We start from the raw sequence: 22,330 nt of genomic DNA, 5'->3' as shown, positions 1-22,330 counted from the left end.
CGTTTAATCAGTGTGTTTTGCCAGTGTTAACTTACGGGCGGAAAAGTTGACCATGACAAGGAGAACAGTTCAAAAGATCCGTGTGTGTCAAAGGGCGATGGAGCGTGCTATGTTAGGCGTTACGAGACAAGATCCCAAATCGCCAGCTACGACAAAGAACAGGAGTGGCTGATGCAGTAGAGAGAGTAGCAACACTGAAATGGAACTGGGCAGGTCACGTGGCTCGAATGACAGATAATAGATGGACAAAACGGATACTGGAATGGAGACCAAGAGATGATGCCTACCGAAGCAGAGGTCGTCCACCAACACGTTGGACTGACGATCTAAAACGTTGTCATAGGAATTGGATGCAAGAGGCACAAGATAGAAATAGATGGAAAATTATGAGGGAGATCTATGTCCAGCAGTGGATAACCAAAGATTGAATGATGATGATGATGATGATTCGAACTCATTATATTGAGAAATTTGAAAAGTTGTTTTCTCATGTTTGGTTTTGTTCCCATAGGAATCAATGGAGAGTACGGTTTTCTTATAATGCATGGGCCACCATTTCTTGAATTCCAAAATTGTTTCACTTTTTAACAGTTCTATAGAAAAAAGAAATTTTCTTGACGATTTTTTTATCAATCGTAATATTCTTCAGGAAGAAAAATTCGGTTTTAATTACTCTGAACACACTAGCTTCGTAAACTTTTGTCAATATATTACACAATGTAACTACATCGCTTCCATTCATATTTTGTTCTCTGGCTCTAAGTCCCTCAAATACATTTCCGATCATAGTTTTTTCTTTGGGTGTTACATTGTGACATTTTGTTTAATATACGGTTTACTATACTACTGTCAGTTATATTTATTCTTGTCAAAAAATTGAATTAAACTAAATTACTCACAATTCACAAAAATTAAACGTAAAAGCTCATTCACTAGTAATAATACTACAACCAATTCTGTTCTTTGCTTTATAAAACACTTTAGTGACCTTATAATGCCGACGTACAAATAACAAGAGACAATAAAATTGTTACTCGAACAATGGCGTTGTTGTCAGTTTTATCGCCGTAATTTACGATAATGTTGATCGCCGACATTATTTACCGTTAGATAAAGATAATAACTACCACATTGCAGATAACGTCAAGTTAAATCATACACGCTGACAACGTTACATTTTTTTTAGAACCCAAATCTTTGCCAAAACATTTGAACAGTTTAAAAATAGACCAGCCAAATTATTGAAATTCATTTCACATAATGACGGTATTAGATTTTTGTTTTGATATAGGGCAGCGACAACCGCTTATACGTATTTCGACCTCTTTAGGTCTCGTCAGAACGGTATCGCCACTGCTCTGAACCAAAACAAAAATCTCTCCCGTCCTAGACAATAGTTATCAAAATAACTATATACGAACGTAACTACGCCATCTAAAAACAAAAAGAGATATCAAACGATTTCTACCTAGCGAAACCGAATTCAAATTTTTACCACTGTGTTTCCTAAAATTTGCGAAACAAACACCTGGATAAATTACTCGGCAAGGGAATCTAAAATTGAATTCCACATGTCGTTCATCCTGGTCAAAATTCGTAGTGAATTCAGTTTCTGGTACTCCAAACAAAGTAAGTAATAAAACATAATGACGGTATTAGATTTTTGTTTTGATACAGGGCAGCACTTAAAATAAATAATTAAAACATAAGTCACTTTCTACAATTGTGATATTTGATTGTATAGATACACATTAATTCAAACGCAAACTTACCTATAATTATTAGGACAAAGTAGTTCGACATCGACAAAAGATTAAAACCTTAAAGGATGGTGAAGATCTATCGCAATCACTTGCATTTACATAGATATATAATTATGTTGAATATGTTTCATTTCACTGTGAGTTAAAGGTGAGTCCATTTCAATTTAGGTTAAGAGAAATACTAAAAATACACTCACAATCAATTTATTCTACCACGAACGACTGGTTTCCCATACTACAATTTACAATTTACTATGCATCCTCAGATCTCTGGTAGGTACGGTAAACTAAATGATGAATTACAGATTACCAATACAAGGGTGCTGTGTGATAAAAAATATATACAAAAGTAGGGAGTAAATGGTAACTTAGCACCGGAGCACAACTGTTTCCCGCACCTGTTCGCGGACCTGTGTTCCGCACAACGATACCATATTGCTGGCAGATAGTGTGCAGGGCCCCAAAGGGTGATGAATGATGTAGAAATATCTTACAAATACGACCTAAAACTAAATTGCAAGAAGACGACAAAAATTATGATCATCAGTAATAACACCAACATAAATGCCCAAAGTTTACGAAATAGACTTTATTGACAGAAATTCTGACCAGTTTTTATAAGAAATATTTTGTTCCTCCTTTTTGTATTTTAGAAGTTATAGTGTAAGTATACGCCTACAATAAAGTGCTTAAAGAATGACGCGATATTAATTTATTAGTCTCTTTCAACATCAAACAAAGTTTAGTTAATATTTTATGTTTCTGTTGATAAATGTATACCCTATCCCTTTGAAAATTGTTCACAAATGCGAGAAAACTTATTATTCCGTATAGATACGTTATCGAATAATAACGGAAACGCGCCGTCAATCACAACCTTGAAATTTATCAAACTAATTTTAGGACTGCTATTGGAGCATTTAACTATGGTAGACATGGTAAATACACAAAGAAAAAAACAAGAGTTGTTAATTATAACCAACGTACCAGACGCGTAAAAAATGGAAATTAAAACATATATATTTACCATCGCTGATTGTTAATACACGATTATAATTATAGTATCGCTGATTGTTAAGGTCAAATAATATTGTTTTAATCTGCAGATTCTTTTTTTTATAGATGTTTTATATGTGTGAAGTTTTTGTTCAAGTAGAGAAGAAGTAATAGAAGGATTATCAAATATAAAAATAGGCAAGGCAGGTGGAGATGATGAAATTGAACCGGAAATGGTAAAATACATGGGAGAAGAAGAAATAAACTGGCTATGGAAAATATATAAAGAGGCGTGGGAAAAACAAACAATCCCTAAAGACTGGCAGAACAATATCATCGTGCCAATATACAAAAAAGGAGAACATGTAAACTGCGACAACTATAGGGCAATATGTCTGTCATCGGTGTGCTTTAAAATATATACGAAAATAATAGAGAAGAGACTGAGACAAGAAGTAGAAATGGTGTTGGGAGAAGAACAAATGGCATTTAGACCGGGAAGACAGACAAATGACAACATATATATCATTAGAAACCTAATAGAAAGAAGCATAGATACGGGAAAAAAACTAGTATTAGCATTCATAGACCTAAGAGCAGCATTTGACACGATAGAAAGACATATTATAGGGAAATGCTTAAGGAAAATTAACGTACCTAATGCATTTAAAAAATTATAGAAAGTACTTACAAAGAGGTAAAAGGAAGGGTACAAATAACAGGGGAAAGATCGGAAGCATTTAATTAGAAGAGAGGTATTAAACAAGGAGATAGTCTCAGCCCTTTGCTATTCATAATAGTAATGAACGAATTGATAAGAAACACTAGAGTCAGAACTAATCAACTACAGACAATAATAGGTTACCGCAGATTACAACCGGTAACAATAGAGTCCTTAATGTATGCAGACGACATAGTACTAATAGCAGATTCCTAGAATAAAATGCAGAAACTAATGGATATATGGGTAGAACAAATAGAAGAACTTAAAATGGAGATAAACGAGAAAAAAAGTAAGATAATGATAATCAGCGGCAAAGGAGATAAGGAAGATAATCAAATAAAGATAAAATGTAAAAACTCAGAATTGGAAATAGTAACAACTTACGAATACCTGGGAAGTATAATAACTAATGACGGAAAACTAGACTGGGAAATAACAAATAGAGCAAAGAAATCAAACAAGTTATATTATGCTTTAGCCCCAATAATGGGAAAAAGAGAACTTGCACGAGAAACAAGAATAAAAATATATAACACAATAGTGATACCGACTGTGCTCTATACAAGTGAAAACTGGACAATTCTGGAAAAACATAAGAGCAGGATAAACGCAATGGAGATGAGACATCTAAGAAGGATAGTTGGAAAGACAAAATGGGATAGATTAAGCAACGAGACTATTAGGAGAATGGCCAACCAGGAACCGCTAATGAACAAAATAGCAAAGAGACAAATGAACTGGTATGGGCATCTGATGAGGATGCAATCTAATAGAATAACAAGAAAAATTTATGAAGCAAAAAACATCGGAAAAAGAAAAAGAGGCAGACCAAGAAAAAAATGGATACAGCAAGTAGTAGAGGCGGGAAAACTTAAACAAAAATCACTCGAGGAATTGAAAATAATGGCAGGAAACAGAAAAGAATGGAAGAGGTGGGTAAATGGAAATTAAAATAGCTAGCCCAAATCCGACACCCTGTTAGGGTCAAAGGAAGGGGAGAAAGAAAGAAAGAAAGAAAGAAGTTTTTGTTCTCAAACATCTATTGTTAATCATTTGGATACGACGATTAAACAGGATCCAATATTTTTAAGGTAAAATAATATTTTTCTAAAAGAAAGGACAGTTAAGATATGATTTCACGTATAGTGCCTCTGTATATCCGCTTATACGTATTTCATCCTAAAAGGAATCATCAGAACGACTGGTACAAAAGCCCTAAACTCAAAAACAAATCTTTGTCGTCAAAAGAAGCAACAATAAAATTGCTTCGATTTGTACGCTATAGCGACATCTGATAATAAATTACGAAAGTAGAAATTGTGACGAATATTTTGCCTACCACATAGGGTATTACTATAAGGGGTTGAAAATTGGGGACAGAAATTACGGGGCTAGAGATAGGACTAGCAAAATGAACGAAACTTATGCGAACGGCGCTCAGGGTTTATTTGGAGAAATTAAGTCGTGGATAAGTGAATGGCGCAATGGGATTGGATTGGGCAACTACAAAAATTAAAAAAAGAGCACTTACATGAATCTCCTGGACAAATGGCCAAACAAAACAACAAGAAGGATGAAAGAGAAGGTTCTTCCGTCCTAAAAAACACAAAAGAGAGGTTAGGAACATTTTTTTTTTATAAATAAACAAATGTTTAGGGGAAAAAATTAAACATTTTTTACTGCTTCACCACAAACAGTTACAAAGTAAATAGTACAAAAATACTATATTAATAGCCACAAAGCTAAATACAAAAATAACAACGAGAAACACTTACTATGTCCTAACCGTTTACAAAATCTGTTTACAAGTTGGAGATACTACAAAACTTACAAATATTACTGGGCTATAATTTGTAGCAGAAATAAATCATTACAAATAAAAAATTTATCTTTTTAAATGACAGTATGGATAGTGATTAACTTTTTTCTAAAATAACCAAAACAAAATCTCAAATATGATTAGATATTTACCAGATGTCAAAAATAATAAAGCTAAACAAGTTAAGAAAATAACATTGAGCTTATGGAGATCAGTGTTGCCAAAACTCTCAGGCCGGTTTTGCTATTAGATTGTTGATATATGATTTATTCTAATCAGAGCCGTATTCAGCACTGTGTAGTTGTAGTTAATTAATTTCACTAATAAAAGGGTATATATAGTTGAATACAAAATAATGCATTATAAATACTTGTTTCTTTAATTGACATTAATAATATATAGGTATGTTATTATTATAGCTCTAATAAAAATAATTAAATTACACTATTGTTTAACATTACATATTTATTACCGCTTTGGATAAGATGTAACTAAAAAAAACAAGTGCAGCTTTAATTTTATTTTCATGTAAGTAATAACAACAATTACATACATAAAATTTTTTCCTTATGTACAGGGTAAATCACCACCAACGGAACGAAAGATTACAGCGAAAGAGTAAAAAAATTTAAAAAATTTTAAACTATTAGTTTGTAAGTTGGATGGATGAGAATGATGTTAATGTACAGTGAGTTAATTATGTCCTTTCAACCCATCAATAACCCAAAATTTTTGTTCTTCCTTAATAGCAATTTTACAATAGTTTTTTCAGAAGTTTAGAATAGTTTTTCCAGTTTTCCACTGTTACTACACCAAATGCATTTCTTATTAATTGTTCCATAGCGGCGGTCTTAAACTCTGTGTTGTGTGAGGGAATATGTCTTTTGACTTGACTCCATACCATTTCAATTGGAGTTAACTCACAATGGTATGGAGGTAGTCTCAGAATGACAAGTTTTTCTCTTTGCACATCTCGTCGATTTTATATTTTATGTATTTTTCTTTGTATGTGTTTACGACTTTTATGAGCTCTGATTTTAAATAATCTTCTTCAAAAAAGATATCTTTCTCCAGCAACCAGATATCTGTCGGAATCACTTCTTCTCTCCTCGAATGGTACGAAGCGTTGTCCATTACCACAAACCACAACAGTTTTCTCTGGAAGATTAGGAAGCAGCTTTTCCTTAAACCATTGTTCAAATATAAGACCATCCGTCTCATCATGATAGTCTGCTGAGTTTTTTAGCTAAAGACCAAAAAGCAGCACCTTCTACAAAGCCCAGTTCGCTACCTGCATGCAATCTAACAAATCGGGGGGGTCGTTGTGTCGGCTGTTTTAGGCCTGTTGACAACCCCTTAACAATCGCATCCATGGTTGAAGTCACTGAGAGGTCTTTCCATTCGTTGGAAACACTATGTCCAACATTCACCCAGTCTTGTCCAAATAAACGACCGTCTATCCTTGAGAACAAAATTTTTTCTTATCTCACGCAAATACTGATGCCTCCATTTTAGAATATCGGGTCATTCAATCATGTTTGACTTTACTCCTTGTTTGTAAAAAACAAAGTTCATTTCATGGAGTATTCTCCACATTGTCGTGCGTGATATGTTTGCTAAATCTTTGTCTTTTTTAACCAGTGCAAAAACTTTGTTTAATGTCGGCGGTAAATTTTTAAAGAAAAAACTATGTACGATGGCATGTAGCCGCGTATGAACTACTGCATTGTAAGTGAACTTTCTACTGTTCACTCTACTTTTGGTACGTTTTCTTGTTTTTTTCTATGGGCCTTAGTCCTCCTTCCGCAGCTTCTTTGCGTATTTTAGAAATAGTACTAAAACTTACTCCCGTCATAGCACTTACTTTATCGGTTAAACTTTTAACACTTTTAAATTTAGGTAATAATTAAATACATTACAATCAATTTGTTTTGCACGGATGTCCAAGATATTCCCTTGGCTTAATTTTTGAATTTCCATTTTTAATTAACATTTAACTGTAAAGTCACAATAACTACTAAAGAACCGCAAAGAATTATTATCATTATGTAGTCAGAGAACGACATTAAATCGCTGACATACGCACACCGTGTTATTTTAACTTGCAATTAGTAATTAGATATATGCATTCCAAGCGGTCCGTGTAATTGCATATCTTTCATAGCCGGCAAAATGCATGATTTAGCTAAAACTGATTTCTATGATTCATGGCAAATAGTATTCTCACCGAAGAACAAATAAACTGTCGTTACTATAATTAAAATAAGATAAAATAAAATTATCTTTTGTAAATACTATATATTTAATTAAAATCATTTTCCCTACTTTTCATCTCTTGTTTCGAATGGGCACTTTTGCTCAATTAGGTTAAAAAACATTAATTTAATTCATGTCTGTGGAAACGAAAATACTAATAATACAACTCTGGATCGTGCGTACATGGCGTGCTTACATGTCGTGCTTACATGGCGTGCGTGAAATACAGGGCCCCATCTCCGCAATGTTATTTTCTTAACGTGGAACGCTTTGTAGCTGTCATATGTCAAAACTAAATCTTAAACTAAGAACAAATAAAATGACAGTTAAGCCATGCCCTAACACATATACAATTTTAATAATATATACACAAGATATATAGAATTATAATGTACAATTTAAATTGTTATAAAAGCTACTATTATTAAAAATTGTTTATTTTTACTAATCAAACATTAAGAATCAAACACAAAAGTTACCTGGATTAAACTAAAACTTCTGGGAGTGGAAACTAGACTTCACTGGAATTTCTGGGGGTAGAACTGGGCTTAAACTCCCTGCCACACGAACAAAAACTGCATATCACACTGCGAATTGTGTTGAAACGGCTTCTTAATTAGGACAGAGCAAAATATGAGATTGAACACGCTGGACGCAAAATTTGAAGCTTCACTTCTGAAAAAACTGGAACATGTGGGTATTTTCCAAATTTTTTGGAAACGCCGTTTTATATTTCACGATGAGATATGGCATACAACAAAAACCAGTGATTACTCTTAGTTTAACTGACACATTACTTTGAGTATACATCACCTTTTTTTAACAAATTAGTCGGTTGTTTCAGACTAAATTAAACAGATCTGCCCCCAATGGCCTACGTTTCAAACCTCCCTTAAACTACGACTATTACATTGAACTGCTACTATATACTATATTTTCCAATCGCCAAAAGCCAATCGCTCTTGACAACGGCCTCAGCGAGAGTGAGTAAATTCTTAAAAATCATTCGCTTAACTTGGTAAAAACAAAACACTAAACGGGAATATTTATTTGAAACGCAGAATATTAAGCGGCTTCGATCAAAAGAAAATAACAAAGAAATACGCGTCTGTGATATATTTAAACCAACTGTAAAATGTGCTTATATCAACTCGTCGACGCAAAAAGGATTGAAAATATTTTTTGGTGTGTTAACGTATACGGGGTGATTTCAATATTTACCTAGAAATTTAAAAAAATTTAAAAATGCGAAGATTTCTATTGACGAAACCAAAATTCAGATTTTTGCTTTAATCTGTGCCTTCTATAAATTTGTAAGGCAAAACAGACGATGCTAAAAGATGTATTAGCAATATGTAGGATCTAAAAGTTGCATCTCACAACATATCTCCTCATCTAAGCAAAAATCTTTGGCGAATTAGTTTCATGTACTCATAAAGAGCATACCGAAATAAAAGAAAGAAAAGTTAAGATTTGATAGAATCTGATCACATTTTTTACTTTAAATTAGTACAATTAATAGAGCTGTAAACCACCAATTATCCAAATACTTCACAGGTCTTTTCAAGTAAGTCGATAGATAACGGTATCTGTTCTGCTGTCTAATTAATTTTCTAATATTTTCAGAAGTTAGATCAGTCATTCAAGTCATTAAATTAGAATGACTTACTTAATCTGACTTCTGAAAATATTAGAAAATTATTTTAATAATTATATAAAATGACTTACTTAAGCTGACTTCTAACCCTCCGCCGTTCAGGGTTGCCACCTCCGCCTTCCAAGTCGTACTGAAGATCTAGTTCTTACGTAGTCTTCGTTCATATCCCTGGGTAGGTTATACCCCACAGAACTGAACCCGACCCAACTAAACCCCAACCTGAACTTAGCCATCTATTGACTCCGGCCTACTAAAGGGATAGCTGCTCACCATCATGTTGTGGATGTGCCAGATTGGAGTTATCCACGTGACCGTGGTTAACCATGGTTACCACAAGAAGGTGACTAGTTCTAACCATATGATGATACCCAGATACAGACTAAAATACCTTTCCAAGTGGACAGAGGCACACAATCGGGATAAAATTGACGAAATATACTCTATAAATTGAGGCTGCACCGAGTACCTAGACGAGCACTAAACTAAAGGGATGTATATGGTGTTGGAGAACTATAATCTCCAACCACATAATTCTATTTTCATAATTAATAAATATATTTCCGAGCCGCCCCTGATAAGCAGATAAATTAAAATAATAACATTGTGCATAGACTGCACTCTTGTTTTGTAGAAAGTGTTAGTCTCCGCCTATTTGACCTTGAATGATCAGCCGATCATTCAAATGCAAAGATGCGTATTTTCGGGTGTTGTTAGCGGCACCAGTGAGTTAGTAACATTCTTAGGGCAAAGACCTGTTAATTTTCGGAGAGTCCTTCTCCAGGCTCAAAGTTACGCAACATAAACCGGGACCGTAATGTGAAGATCTCGTTATGGTGTTTTCGGAAGTTTGGTAACCTGTATATATTTTCTAATTAGGTTCTTTACAATAATTCACTTACTGCTAATACTATAAATTTCTATTTCTTGTCCCTTCTTTAAGTTTTTCATTATAATTCTAGCTAAGAAAGCAAGTGTTTAATTTCATTTTGTCAACCTTTTCAAACAGGCCAGATCACAGCACATTCTAAGAGTCCATCTAAGTTTCTCTACTGAGCATTCGAAGGCTAGCGGAACATTGGACTTACAGCAAGTGCAAACCGCTGAAAGAGACACTGATTTCATTTAAGACTCTCCCTGAAGGGGTGTTGAACACCGGCACCCCTCCATATGGATAAGAGATAAGGGTTATAATACTGGTGGAAGTATAAATATTTCTAATCCACTAGGAGAATATATCTCTGTATTTCAACCAATTACGCATTATGTAAAAAAAATTGTATGAAAGCTTCAAAATTAAGTAGATCAATATATACACAAATAGTGAAGTAACATAAAACCTGTTAGAAGCTCTAAGGTAGACTTTAGGCTAAAGCGAAAATTCTGAAAGAATTTGATAGATTTAAGGAACCTAAAGTGTTACATTGGTATTGGTTCCAGGTCACTGGAAAATACATGGCAACGAAAGAGCTGATGTACTTGCCAAAAGGGGATCAGCTTCAAAATATTTCGGTTCATAGGAGTACATTTTCTGAAAAATTAAGGGAGGAATTCGGTTATTTTTTAAAAATTTTTTCTTGTCCTACATGTTTTACTGCTATTGCTTTTTTAATTTGTCTTTTAACTTTTTTTTTAGTTAGTACCATTAATTTTTGTAAGGCGGGCAATACCACCGAAGTAACTACAGGCCCACTGGCGATAATTGAAGGTAAGATAACATTTTTAAAATATATTCACATAGAAATAGGGAGAGGAAGACACAGAGAGTAAAAGGCGAGTCGTACCTTACTTATATAGGCAATGATCGAGATTTGTTCACGTGTAATTATTATGTGAACGCACTTTTTGCTTACCGGTTTTTAGATTGCAAGAAAATTAGCAAACTATTTTTAACTTCGTTTTAACCCTTAACTGCTATAAGTCAAAAGTAATTACATAAGTATTGCTGTCTAATAAGTGGGTTTATAAGACCCATTTTTTTATATAAAGAAAACAAACAATTTTTTTTTAAATTGTTTATTTATAAACTAAGATTACAAAATGAAGTACCATAAATGGTTTAAACACAAATTGAAGTTTTTGCACACTTAATCAGAATATTGTAAATATACAGGCACTTTACACTCTGCGCAAACATAGTTCGTTCTTCTGTCTTTCTTGGCTGAACAGAGATGACATCTCTTTCTTTTTCGATTCTCATTGGCTCGAGGAGGCTCAGGTCTTAACATTTAAAAATTAGTGTCTGTCGAAGCATATTAAAGTTATATATTCTTCTCTTCATGTGTGTAAAGTACAAGCTTTCGGCTAATTGTTTTAGGAATTTTTCCCAACGGATAGAATTTCCTTTATTTATAAACTGATATAACACTCTGGCGTTAATACCTGCAATATTTAGAATAGCAAAAAACACTGCCATTGGCCATCTTTGTGATCTTCGAGCTACAGAATAATTGGCGCATTCCTGATCGAAGGCATCTATACCGGCCTTTGTCGAATTATAAAATAAAGTGATATCAAGCTTTTTTGTTTTCTCATCAACAATATTGTCATGGTGCATTGTAGATATCACTATTACACTTCTGGCTTTCGTAGGTACATAAGATACCATAGTAGAATCAGAAGTGAATCCAAACAAAGAAGAAGCAACTGGCCATTTTCTTTGAGGTAGAAATTCTGGCGGAATATTGCGATTATTTTTTTTAATTGTGTCAATGTAAGTAATATCCTTTGTTTTTAATTCACGAGCCACTTATACCGAAGTGTACCAGTTGAGTAACTTCGGTAGGATGAGAGAAGGGTAATTTTGCAGTTTTTTGTACGTTATACGTGTTTGGAATCGACCAATGTTTGTATTTTTAAGCCATATTTAGCATATTTGGAATGTACATTCTGAAGCCACATCGTTTCTTAAATGGAACTAACATTTGATCAATAGTCAAAAAATATCCAGGTGAGTAGTTGTTGGAACAATTTTGTACAAATTGTTGGGGCCAATTTAGTATCTCTTTTTCTCTCAGCTCTTGTTGTAGCATTATCAAATCGGAGACACGACATTATAAGGAAAAATCTTACTCTAGTGTCATTGTACATCGAAATAGATCGCGGCCTGTTCCACCTTCTTCTTCTTAGAGTGCCGTCTCCCTACGGAGGTTGGCAATCATAATGGCTATTTTTATTTTTGAGCTTGCTGCTCTAAACAAATCAATCGATCTGCATTGATACCAATCACGTAGATTCTTCAACCATGAGTTCTGCTTTCGGCCAACAGATCTTCCTTGAATCTTTCCCTGTATTATAAGTATCAAAATTTCTTATTTTGGTTCCCTCATCACGTGGCCTAGGTATTTCAGTTTTCTGGTTTGTATAGTGGTGATTAGTTCTGTTTCTTTACCAACCTTTTCCAGTACTTCTTGCGGTATAACCAGAGTTCGAAAGCCTCGATTCTTTCTAAATTGCATTTTTTTAATGTGATTGTTTTTAAAGTCTCAGCCCCATATAATAATATTGAACAGCAAATGGTACCTAGTGTGATCTCTAAATTTAGATTTTTGCATGTTAGGAGTGGCTTCATTCGTATAAGTGCTGATCTGGCAATCTCTATTCGCCTGTTTATTTCTGCAGTATGATCATTGGTTTCATTGATCAAAATTCCCAAGTACTGATATTTTTCTACTTGTTCTATCACGTTACCATTGATTGTCAATAGGTGATGTATATTTTGTGGTCTTTTTGTCCTATTCATATCATCTCAGCACTATTTATACTTAAGCTTTTGATAAGATGTAGTAGATCTTCTATACTCGTTGCTATGATCACAGTGTCGTCTGCATATTGTAAGCTGTTAGTTAATTTTCCGTTAACGGTAACTTCTGCTTTGATATTATCGAGCGTGTTTTGAAAAATTTCTTTAGAATATAAGTTAAACAAAAGTGGCGATAAAACACATCCCTGTCTAACTCTTCTACAGATCTTCATTTTTTTTGAGTGTTACCCATCAATTTGAACTATGGCACTTTAGTTACAATATAATGTTTTCACTATATTTATGATTTTACAGTCAATGCGCTTGTTCATAAGTATAGTATAGTAGTCAACAAAGCACAAGTGTAGATCATCGTTTACATCCCGACATGGCTGAATCAATATGTTGATGACAAATATTCCTTCTCGAGTACCCATTCCATTTCGGAACCCGAACTGCGTCTCGCTAATATCCTCCTCTAGCCTTTCGTATATTCTCTTATGTATTACTTTCAGTAGTACTTTTAAAGTATGACTCATGAGGCTCAGTGTTCGATAACCAGAGCACTCTTTTGCTGCTTGTTCTTTGGGAATGGTTATAAATGCTGACTTCAGCCAGTCTTGTGGTATTATTCCTGTATCGTATACCGTGTTGAATAAATCTGCCAATACTTACAAGTTATCTTTTTCCGATAGTTTTAACAGTTCTACTGGTATTTCATCTAATCCAGATGCTTTATTGTCTTTAGGTTTTTGATACCATATTTGATTTCATCTGTCTTGATCTTCTGTCTCTCTAAAGGATTTAATTCTTGTATTTTCTGCATTATACCTCTTTCATCTTGGGAAAGTTCTCGAATGTACTCCTCCCATCGTCTTAATTTCTCTGGTAAATCTATTAGTAGTACTCATTTTTTGTCTTTTATGTGTCCTTGCTGTCTATTTCGACCCATTCCAGTCACTTATTTTTTTGTGCATATTTCTCATATTATATTTTGTTTCTAGTTCTTCTATCTCTTTACATTGTTTCATCAAATAGATTTCCTTAGCTGTTTTGATTTTTTCCTTAATTATTCGTTGTATTTCTTTACACTTCTGTCTTTTCCTTTATATTTCCTTCTTTCTTCCATCTGTAATAGTATTTCTTCTGTCATCCACTGTTTTTTAGCCTCTGACCTATGTTGTATCAAATTTTCTTGAGCTGATTTCAGTAATGTGTTTTTTATATTACACTACTTTTTATTTACATCCATAATTTGTTTGTTGTCAGTTAGTGTTTTTTGTATATTTACATTCACATTTTTTTATTTCTTTGTTTTTTAGTATTCTTACATTAATTTTTGGTTGTTATTTTCTTAGTTCAATTTGTTTTAATTTGATTTTCACGTCAGCAACTAACGGATTGAGGTCTGAGTTAACACCTGATCTAGGATAAGTTTTAACTGAGGTTATGGAGTTTTTATATCTGCTATTTACGAGTATAAAGTCTATCTGGTTTCTGACAATGTAGTTTTCTGTATGTGAAGGAGAAGTCCATGTATATAGTCTTTTCTTAGAAAGCTGAAACCAAGTATTGGCAGTTACCATATTCTTTTCTTGGCAGAATTCTATGAGCCTTTCTCCTCTCTCGTTTCTAGTTCCTAATCCGAACTGTCCAACTATATTTTCAACTGTACCTACTCCAATTTTTGCATTAAAGTCTCCTAAAATGTAAGTAATATCTCTAGATTTTGGTAACTTGATTGTATTGTGCAATTATAAATAAAACTTTAAGATCTCATCTTCGGTCTTATCAGCTGTGGGAGCATAGACTTGGATTATATTAATATTACAGTTCCGTGCTTGAATTTTTAGCATTATTATCCTTTCTGAGATTTGAATCACACCTAGCCCTAATTTTCTAATAGTGTTGCTTATGATGAAAGCTACTAACATTATGTTATTTTCCAGGCTGATACATACTTCTTACATTCCAGGTAGTTATTTTTATCTGAAAGGGTTTTGCATTTTTTTTTGGTTTTTTCTGCAAGGGTTTCGCATGTTGACGACCGAGGAGGCCTTGCGTTCTGATCGTTGTCCTTCCGTGCCAGATTTTGGTCTCCGATTACCATAATTAATAATGTCTCTTACGCAAATAGTGCTAGCCATTATAATTTATACTAGAGATGCCATCAGGGACCTTTAATACAGTGGTTACTCGTTGCCTTCTGCATTCTGATGCCGTTGACCACTTTCTTGGTTCTTCCGCCTTCGAGACCAATTTCTCAGTCTCAGTACAACAGAGTTAAGTGGAAAGACACTAACTAGCTCATACGGCCTAAGCCGTTGGCCAGTAAATGGTGGATTGCTTATCCAGGCAAACACTCGGACGCCAGAGTCTCGTTAGTTATCTAGCAGGATGTACTAGAAGACCATGATCTAGATCATCATACGAGCAGGTGAGGTTGACATTTAAATAGGAGTGGCTATATGTTGCGCTTCACTATCCCATTACATCCCGTACATTGAACTTAAATCCTCGGGTCCAGATTTAAATACTGCTTGAATATAGCAAACCAATAAACGCTTCCATTTCTGCAATATCAATGGGATGTATAAAAGCAGGACCGAATACCTTTCTGGAATTTTTATTTTGTTTGAATGTTGCAGTTTGATAACTTCAATTCTTTCATTGGTCCGAAGCGCTACTTCTTCTAATATATCTGGAGTAATAGAAATTTTCAAGTGTCTATAATACTGTCAGGATATTAGCGTGAATGGCACCTTTTAAACCAGGCATAACTATCACAATATTCGCTTTGGGAGCTTTAGCCCTTTTTGGAGGAATTTCTGACCATTTTGTTTTGTCTTTTCCGTATGAGTAATTTCTTTGCTTTTCTTCATCCAACGCATCTTTATTTTCAGATTGGTAGGTCTCTTCACTAGATAGAGTTTGAATCAGCTCTTCATCTGATGGATTCCAGTCGATATCACTGACCGAATCATGATCGCTAAAAATTTCATGGTCACTATCGCTTTGATCGCTGCCATCGGCAATTTGAATGATATTGCCTCCTGCTTGTATCTCCTCAGCACTTACTAAAACATTTTTTATTGAAGACGACGCCGACATTGACGCAACATTTTCCGGATCGTTAACACAAAAATCCTCACTTTGAAATAAGTCATCAATATCTTCGACGGTAAGAGGTTTATTTCGAGCCATATTAAATTGAAAAGGAGAAAATAGATATTATATTAAAAAAATAAAACGAAAAGAAAAACAAATTTCAAATAAAATAAATAAGGATAGACTAAATTAACTTAATATAAAATAATATTTACCTTAAATACCATAATTATGTAAAAATCACATAACTGCTATAAGTGGGTCTAATACATCCAGCTACGTCTATAAAAGTCGCTAGTTCCAAACAAAAGTTATACACTCTTCACTATCCGCAGCCAAAAATTGCGTAAGGTTCTTGGTTGCCGAGAGCTCTCTGGGTCTGACAGACTCAGATTATAGTAACTGAAGGTTAAAACTGTTTTCTTCTGGGTAAAACATTGTGTTTCTATAGAATTACGTCACGATTTATTGCAGTGATAATGAGATTTTTAACTAAAAAAGGTTTCTTTAAAAAAGATTGTTTAAGAATTTTTATAAAAAGAGTGTATACCCGTTAAAGTTGTTGACGACGTTATGCCATTTTACAAAATTGAAAATAAATCCAATTGTCCGCGATGTTATGGGCAACAGCCATGCTTTGACTGAAAAGAGATAAAGGTGGATTTTTGCCCTGTGGAATACTTTGACAGTTAGTCACTCTTTTTTAACAAAATTATTAAATAGTCTTTTTTGAGAACGATTTCACATAATAAAAATCGAAAGTTCAAATTTTTTTATAGTTAAAAATGTAATTAATATTACAATCACTCGTGGCCTAACTCCATATAAACACAATATTTTTAACACGTTCTTTAATTTGATTGAGATTGGGTAGTGTGTAGACCAGTGGTTTCCAACCTTTTTAAGCTTGAGGCACACTAACTTAAAAACTTGCTAAGCGACGGCATACTTGGGTAAATAATCTCTATAATGAGTATAATCATAATGTATTTTTATGTGATTTTTTTACTAGGTTAGTTTCCTTAAAAATATATTTTCAAACAATGAGATAATGCTGTGGACAGATGTAAGAAGTTGACAAGGATATTATTGCATTCATATCTTTCTTTGTCACCAGTGGATATTCATTGAAGAGGGGAATCCAAAATGATGCAACATCTACATTAACTTTGATTTTCTTCAGTTTTGACTGAGCCTCGGCTTCTTCAACTCGTTTACTGTACTTAAGTTTAAGTCCACGGTCGTGTTTTATATCTATTAGTTCACTTCCTTTATCAGTAGTGAACAAGGCCGTGTCATAAGCCGACTCGATGTATGGACTTCGCACCCAGTCCCTTGATGACGTATCGAGGGAGGATCCTTTTTGATATTTATACGAAAATGGTTGCGTTTCGATTTAATTTGAGTTTCTTACCACTCCCTGACACGTGTTTCTGGGTCTTCCCGTCATCAGAGAGAGCTTGTAAGAAAACTCAAACTAAACCAAAACGCACCGACTACTCTAGCAATTATGAGTAAATTGTTGATGCATAGTGGAATATAAATATTCCCAGCATCGCTCTTAATGGCTTGATTAAGCGTGAGTATACAGTTTACTTTAATTGCTATCGACACATTTAACTTCATCTTTTTGATATTGTAATTCAGTTTACTAAGACTTTTCAAAAAACGGTCTGACAGATTTGGTAGTACATTGCAATTGTTTGTTAATTGAAACATGTCCCACTTGGCTTAATTTTCAACTTTCTTTATCCACAGTTAAAGTTTTTGCTGGAACAAACTGATTTTATCAGTAGAGGTGAGAATGTTTTCTTGCTTTCCCTGCATGCCCTTATTTAAAACATACAATTTCCCAAAAATATCTGCCAAAAACGCAACTTTGGAGCACCAGGTGTCATCACAAAAGAAATTGGCATATTCAGACTGTTCACTAGTTAAAAATACTAACAGCTTCTTTTTAAATTCATAGAATCTTTGAAGGACACGTCCGCGAAATAACCATCTTAGTTCTTTATCCAACAATAGCTGCGTATGCTCAGAATCCATAGCAGAACATAAATTGTTAAATAATAATCTCAATTATTTGGCTCGATGTTGTATTGCCATCGATGGTTCGATTCCGATGTTTAATCAATTTTAACCATCGATGTTTTTTCAACGATGCTCATCTCTAGATGTGAGTGCCTTCAAACGCTATCGCCACAAGCGGTAATATGTTGAACTAACCCACGTCTGTATACGATACTGCTGCTACTTTGTTCTGTTGGTCGAGCGTTGAACTATTGAAACTTATATTCAATGAAAAATAGTCGGTAAAAGTTATTATCATGGCAAATTTAAACAGTTTATACTAGTAAAAAAAACGTAAAATTTCGCTGCACATCTACAGGGACTTCGGGGCACACCAGTATGCCGCGGCACACTGGTTGGGAAGCTCTGGTGTAGACTTTTTATTTTTTTTTTCATTTATCAATACTATTTTTTATACTGTCTTTATTAACACTTCTATATTTTTTTTAAAATACAGGGTATTAAAGATATGTATGTTAATAACAATACAATCTCCTTATTTACAGGTGTTATCAATGGCATTCGTAAGGTACCAGCTTTAATATTGGATGATATTGTAAAGTTTGTAGAACGTATTGTAGAAACGTTTACAAATACATTTAATTTGACAGATATACATTTATTTCCTACTACAGAACGTAAGTACTAATAGTTTTTGTAAAAGTATTCAAAAAGAAAGGGTTGGAACATGCCGAGACGAAGCTACGTGATTTTGATACGTAGTTTACAGGTCAAGTTTAACCTTTCAGTAGACGCAGGTTGTCTAGAAGACCGGTGCGAGTCAATGACGGTAAATTCTAAAGTCAATCGGAAGCTTTCGAAATTCTCTAGCTCTGTACCTTCTTGTGATGGGTATAACTCAACAGATATAACAGCAACGCCCAAGGTCACTTCATCGATAGTGGGAGGAGCTAATAGTCAGTTGTATGCAAGCGCCCGAAGCGTAAACATCCGTATACTTAGCATTGAAGATACATTTTAGTGCGTTTGCCACGTTGTCAGATAACTTCGCAATTCGTGAAATAGTTACTGTTTGTTGAATTTTCATAATAAAATCCAAGAGGTGAAATAATTTTTTATTAAAATAAATTACGTAAATGCCGTAAAAAATCGGATTCTGAGTGCACAAGCTCGTGAAATTATATACTCGGTTTTAAAATTTACGCAACAGGAAGCAGAAGGAAATGTTCTTCTTATTGAGTTATTCAAAGTGCAAAAACGTGTAGCTGCTTTGACAGGTAAATTGATTTTATATTTATATTAAAAATCCAGCGTCATAAAAATCACTAAAGAGGGTCGTGAGGTTGAAAATGGAGAAACCCCCAGGTTCTCCACACCTAATAAGCGAGAAAAAAGTCCTCAAAAATACAGCTAGATCCATGTGATTAAAGTATATTACGGAGACAAATATATGATTTTCATCATGATCATCATCATCTTGGTGTTACTGCCCTTATAGGGCCTTGACCTCTTCAAGCTTTCTACGCCATTCTGTTCTTTCCCTTGCTTGCATTTTCCTGTTGTCGACTCCGATCTTCTCGGCATCTTGTGTTACCCCGTCCATCCACCTCAGCTTTGGTCTACCCGATCTTCTCATTCCCGCAGGTTGCGCTGTTAAAATCTTTTTTATCATGTTCGATTCAGGGGCTCGGGCTACATGTCCTGCCCACTGCAGGTGGTTTCGCTTAATTATAGTGGTAATATCTTTACCACCAAACGTATACTTGTAGATATTCTGCAGTTCAAAGTTATACATACGCCTCCATATTTCGTTCTTACAGACCACTCCGAATATCTTGCGTAGCACTTTTCTTTCAAAAATCGATAGAGCGGATTCATCTGTTTTAGTTAGCGTCCATGCCTCTGATCCATATGTGAGAACGGGGACTATCAGTGTTCCATACAGCCTTATACGAGTTGTTTAAAACAGACGTTTATTGTCTAAGTACTTTAATAGACCATGATAACACCTGTTTGCAATTATTATTCGCCTTTTTATTTCCTCAGATGTGTTAATTATTGGAGTTAACCGATGTCCCTTGATATATGAACTCTTTGATTGCTTTGAAGTTTTGGTCATTGATGATTAAATCTGCGTCAACATTTCCAGCTCTTGTGTATGTGTTAGTCGCCATGAATTTGGTTTTATTTAAATTTATATGTAACCCCATTCATTCTGCTGCTGCTACTAGGATTTCCGTAGTTCTCGCCCTGGTTCTTGTTATAATGTCTCGTCTGCATATGCTAGAATTTGATGCTAGGACTGATCTGTTATATGATTTACATCTTCGCGATAAACAAGTTCCCACAATTTAAAAAATTTACCAAAAATTTGTAAATGAATTAAATTAAGCAGGAAGTAGAGAAAGTATGAGGATGGGATTTCACAAACTTGGGTTTCGCTGGAAAAAAACAGTTGACAACAGAAAAATGTTGATAGAGAAACAAGAAATTAGACATTTAAGGCTACAATATCTAAGGAAAATCAAGGAAGCAAGAGCATGCAAATAAATTTATAGTATTTACTGACGAGACTTATTTACTAAAGGGCCATATTACAAAAAACATTTGGTGTGATACCAGTAATATTGGACTTAAAAAATCAGTGTCAAAAGAGCAACGTTTAATGATTGTTGAAGCAGGAAATAAACAAGGTTTTATTTCTGGTTCTTATTTTAGGTGGAAGTCGACGTCAAAATGTGGAAACTATCATGATGACATGAACTTTGAAAATTTAAAAAAATGGTTGGAAGAACATCTTTGGTGTAACTTGCCTCCGAATAGAGTAAAGCCTGATCTCTATAACATAATAAAATTGCATAAACCTCGTTATGTAAAATATGAAATCGATAGAATTATACAAGATAGTCGGTCAGATAGTCAAGCGGGCTAGGCGGCCGATTCTCATTCGCTTCACTGTCAAATGGTTCAGTGGATGTGGGTTCGAGCCCCAGCTCGGTGTACAGAAAAAATCAAAAAAGCTAACGCAGCAGTTTAAAATTCTAGATGAATCTGCGGCTTAAACTAGAATATGCTGGTATCTGATCGGCCTATGGTGGAGGAGTATGGCAAGAGATAAGGACATGCTTCTCGGTGATACTCCTCCATAGATCCCTAGCGGAAGGGCGTGGCGAGTAAAAACCGTTTGTATATATAGAATTATACAAGCACAAGGACATGATGTATTTAGACTCCTATCATACCATCCAGATCTGAATCCTATTGAAATGGTTTGGGCAGCTTTGAAATTATACGTGGGAGCCAGAAATGTAAACTTCACATTTACGTCAATCCAGCAGCTGTCGAACGAATTTTTTCAAACCTTTCCTGTGGAATTGTTATTAATCCAGACGAAGATTCAGATAGCGGCGATTTACAATTAAATTCCGACAGCGAAAATAGCGACCTTGATGATATTTGAAAATAAAAACGGGTAGGTAAATCTATTTTTATAAGCTTATTTCCACAACCATTGGAAACAATTTATTTTAACTAAATATCGCAATTCTAAGTATGAAACAAATTTAGCTTTCTAATTTAACAGACTTCCATTCATTCAGGCCATTTTATTGATTATAACTAATAACTTTAGCAAATAACATATTTTATCAATAACCTCAAACATTTTAACTTTGATATTAGTGCTTTGATAATAAATATAATTATAAACTCAATGGAGTATTCAATACCTCTAAAATAATATTTCATTAGGCAACACCACAACAACCAACATCTGTCGTGTCTGGTCGTGTCAAATCGTCACTGTTGCAGTTAAATCTGTTTAGCGGTACAACATTTATCGATTGTGTATATCATTGCAGACTTGATGCTCTAACTGTAAGTTTGTAGTTTGTAAAACCGGTGCAGTGGACCGTGTGCGTCTAGAGAAGTAATAGAATTTTGTCACTTGTAAGTAATTGTTTTATAATCAAAAATTATTTTTCAGATATTATGGATTATGAAAAAGAGCAAAAAAGTTTGTTAGTACCTTTTGAAGAAGTTTCAAAGGGTGATAAGTATGATAATGAATAGGAAATGGAAGAAGAAGATCATGTAGAAGAGAACTTGGGGAAAAGCGATACGGAACATAAAAATGAGGAATTAGATGATGAGACAGCTTTTGATATTGGTCCATATGTTTTGATCAAAAATAATAAAAACAAAATGGACTAAGCATATTGCCCCTACTAAGAACGTC

At 34.3% G+C, this 22,330-nt stretch overlaps 1 protein-coding gene across 2 annotated transcripts in view; it reads left to right on the top strand.

Annotated features, from left to right (window-relative positions):
• Positions 1-22,330, top strand: part of LOC140440873 (uncharacterized) — a 48,531-nt gene that overhangs the window by 2,550 nt on the left and 23,651 nt on the right. For both annotated transcript variants that reach the window (XM_072531234.1, XM_072531235.1), the window contains exons 2-3: positions 10,849-10,920; positions 18,639-18,770. In XM_072531234.1, the coding sequence (XP_072387335.1) occupies positions 10,849-10,920; positions 18,639-18,770 (204 nt within the window). The remainder of the gene's footprint in view (positions 1-10,848; positions 10,921-18,638; positions 18,771-22,330) is intronic.

The sequence above is a fragment of the Diabrotica undecimpunctata genome, chromosome 5, assembly GCF_040954645.1.
Source record: "Diabrotica undecimpunctata isolate CICGRU chromosome 5, icDiaUnde3, whole genome shotgun sequence".
Classification (NCBI taxonomy): domain Eukaryota; kingdom Metazoa; phylum Arthropoda; class Insecta; order Coleoptera; family Chrysomelidae; genus Diabrotica; species Diabrotica undecimpunctata.
Note: the sequence above shows the minus strand (reverse complement) of the source record. Positions and strands in the feature narration are given on the sequence as shown.